The sequence below is a fragment of the Haplochromis burtoni genome, unplaced genomic scaffold (genome assembly GCF_018398535.1).
Source record: "Haplochromis burtoni strain Fernald_Lab_line unplaced genomic scaffold, NCSU_Asbu1 Contig_667, whole genome shotgun sequence".
Taxonomy (NCBI): Eukaryota; Metazoa; Chordata; class Actinopteri; order Cichliformes; family Cichlidae; genus Haplochromis; species Haplochromis burtoni.
In genome coordinates, this window is record NW_024583028.1 from 81,789 (window position 1) to 84,156 (window position 2,368).

At 43.1% G+C, this 2,368-nt stretch overlaps 1 protein-coding gene across 1 annotated transcript in view; it reads right to left on the minus strand.

Moving 5' to 3' along the window:
- LOC102309201 (MAM domain-containing glycosylphosphatidylinositol anchor protein 2) overlaps positions 1-2,368 on the minus strand; it is a gene marked incomplete in the record, with an annotated part of 151,758 nt that overhangs the window by 35,232 nt on the left and 114,158 nt on the right. The window contains 1 exon segment of the mRNA XM_005949564.3: positions 1,538-1,558. Within this exon segment, the coding sequence (XP_005949626.3) occupies positions 1,538-1,558 (21 nt within the window).

A 2,368-nucleotide genomic window follows, 5' to 3' on the forward strand; every position in this document is an offset into this window, starting at 1 on the left:
TAGAATAGAATAGAATAATCCTTTAATTGTCCCACAAGGGGAAATTAGGTTGAAACAGCAGCCAGAAAGACAGATACACAAACAAACAGTACACAGGACACAGAGCAGAAACATTAAGGACAATGGTTACTATAAACAGAGTAATGTACAGTTATTAAATTAAATAAAAATAGCTACAGATAAGAGGCAGAGCAGGTTTTAGTGCGAATCGGTTAATTAACTTATTGCAGTTACAGTGCTGATGTAAACATCTATGCTTGTTGGGAGCAGTTCTGATTGTGCAGTCTGACAGCTGCAGGGAGGAAGGACCTGCAGAAACGCTCCTTCATGCATCGAGGATGCAGCAGTCTGTCACTGCAGCAGCTCTGCAGTTCAGCAACAAAATGACTAAGTTACAGACGCTGGCAATAGATGGAGTAGGTAAAGTATTAGAGCTACAGCACAGCAGGCTCAGTTGTACGTTAAATGTAAATGTCACAACGTGAAGCCAAACTCTGGTCAGGCAGTACCATGGTACAAATGCGTTTCACAGTTTCTACACTGTGCTCGCTCACTTTGGAGCGTTTGGTGATGCCATGGAGATTTTTCAGTCCTTAGAGCATGTGGAGCTTAGAGTTAACACTCGACCAAAACACCATGGAGCTGTGTTTCTCACAGCATATGCACCACAAACTGCCAGAGGCTTGTTAGATGGAACTGGAGGAGTCATTGAATTCCTTGCAGCCAAAGCGAACTGGCTCCAAACCAATGTTTATTTTCAGTCGTAGTTTTCATCAGCTACCTTTATTTTCGATAACTAAACTAACGCACGAGGACAAAAAACCGTGATGAAATGTTTTGACGCTTTACTGACGAACAGAACAAGATGAAAAAGTTCCCGAGAGATGAGATTCAATCAGAATTATTTAAGTTGTGCAGAGAGGCAGGGCGAGTTTGGAAGTGATCCAATCAGGAGTAATCTCCTCGTGCAGCAAGGGTAGACGCGCACGTTTGATCTGTCACCAACAAACAGGATGGGAAGGTCCTATGCAAAATGTCAGCGCATGGAAGGAAGCGAAAAGTAGACATACGGACACCCGTCACATTTCAAGGAAAATAAGACGCTATATAAACTTTTACCTGTAAAAATATGACCAACTTTTAGTCACAGGAAGCAACTAAGTAACAAACAACAATAACCAAAATGCTAAAATAACAGAAGAGCGCTGGAATAACCACGATGTGATCGACCAATGATATTATATGACTTAAAATGTTCAAACTTCCACCTGGACTCTGAGCGCCGCTGGCCTGGTCACGTTTCATAGAACATATGCTAAAGTTATGATATTAGAATAAATAAATATCAGCTGATTGTAAGCAGCTCAGGTGGGACGCACCTGAAAAGCTTTTCCTGTACTTCCTGCAGGAGCCTACGCTCTTTGTATATGGCTAATCCACCTTTAGCTATGTTCCCAGTATAGAAGGCCATTTGGACTGTTTTAAATCCGAGTGCAGCCCAGTGTGTGACTGTGTGTCAGTGTGGGCAGATACTTACTGAGATGTGGGTTAACAGGAGCTGTGAAGGGACAAAAAAGAAGAGGTCAGTCAGAACAGTCCAAAAACACTCAGTGTGAGCAGAACCATTATGATCCAGGACAGTAACTGTGACACAAACGTGAGAACGGTGTCGTTTCAAACCAAGCTGGACTGCAAACAGCTTTTTAGATCATGACGAAATACAAGACAAAAAACAGGAAGTGACCTTTCAGTGTAAACCTGTTTGATAGCGAGCCCCTCTGGCCTGGACACATTTCATCATGCTAAAGTTATGATATAGGAATAGATTGGATTGTGCGGACCTCGGTGACACTCCCAGGCTGCTTACCCTACAACCCAACCCTGATTCTAACCTATAAAACCCTTGAACACTCAAGCAGCTGTTCGAAAGTGGAAGTAGCCTCGACACACTGAGGTGTGCGCTTGTCCTGTGCTTTGTTACACTGTGGCAGTCTCAATAATATTACCACAGCACTTCAGTGTCTGACCAAATGTAAACCATGCTGGAAATGCTGTTCTTATCCAAACCGTGGGACATCAGGAAATGCTGATCTGACAAGAACCCTGAACCATGGCCAAGGTGTTGTGTTGGGAGGAAATTCATTTACAAACTAATGAAGGATTAGAAAACCTAAATCTACCAAATCACACGCAGTGGAAACAGCTTTTATTACCTAATTGCAGGGTTCAGGGTATCCATTCTTCTCTTAAATCCAGCTTTGACAGATGTCACATGGTGACATGCAGAGCATCATGTGACCCAGCTGAACGTCAGTCTGCAGGCATAAGTATCCTTGGGCAAGATACTGAAACCTGAGCTGCTCTCTGC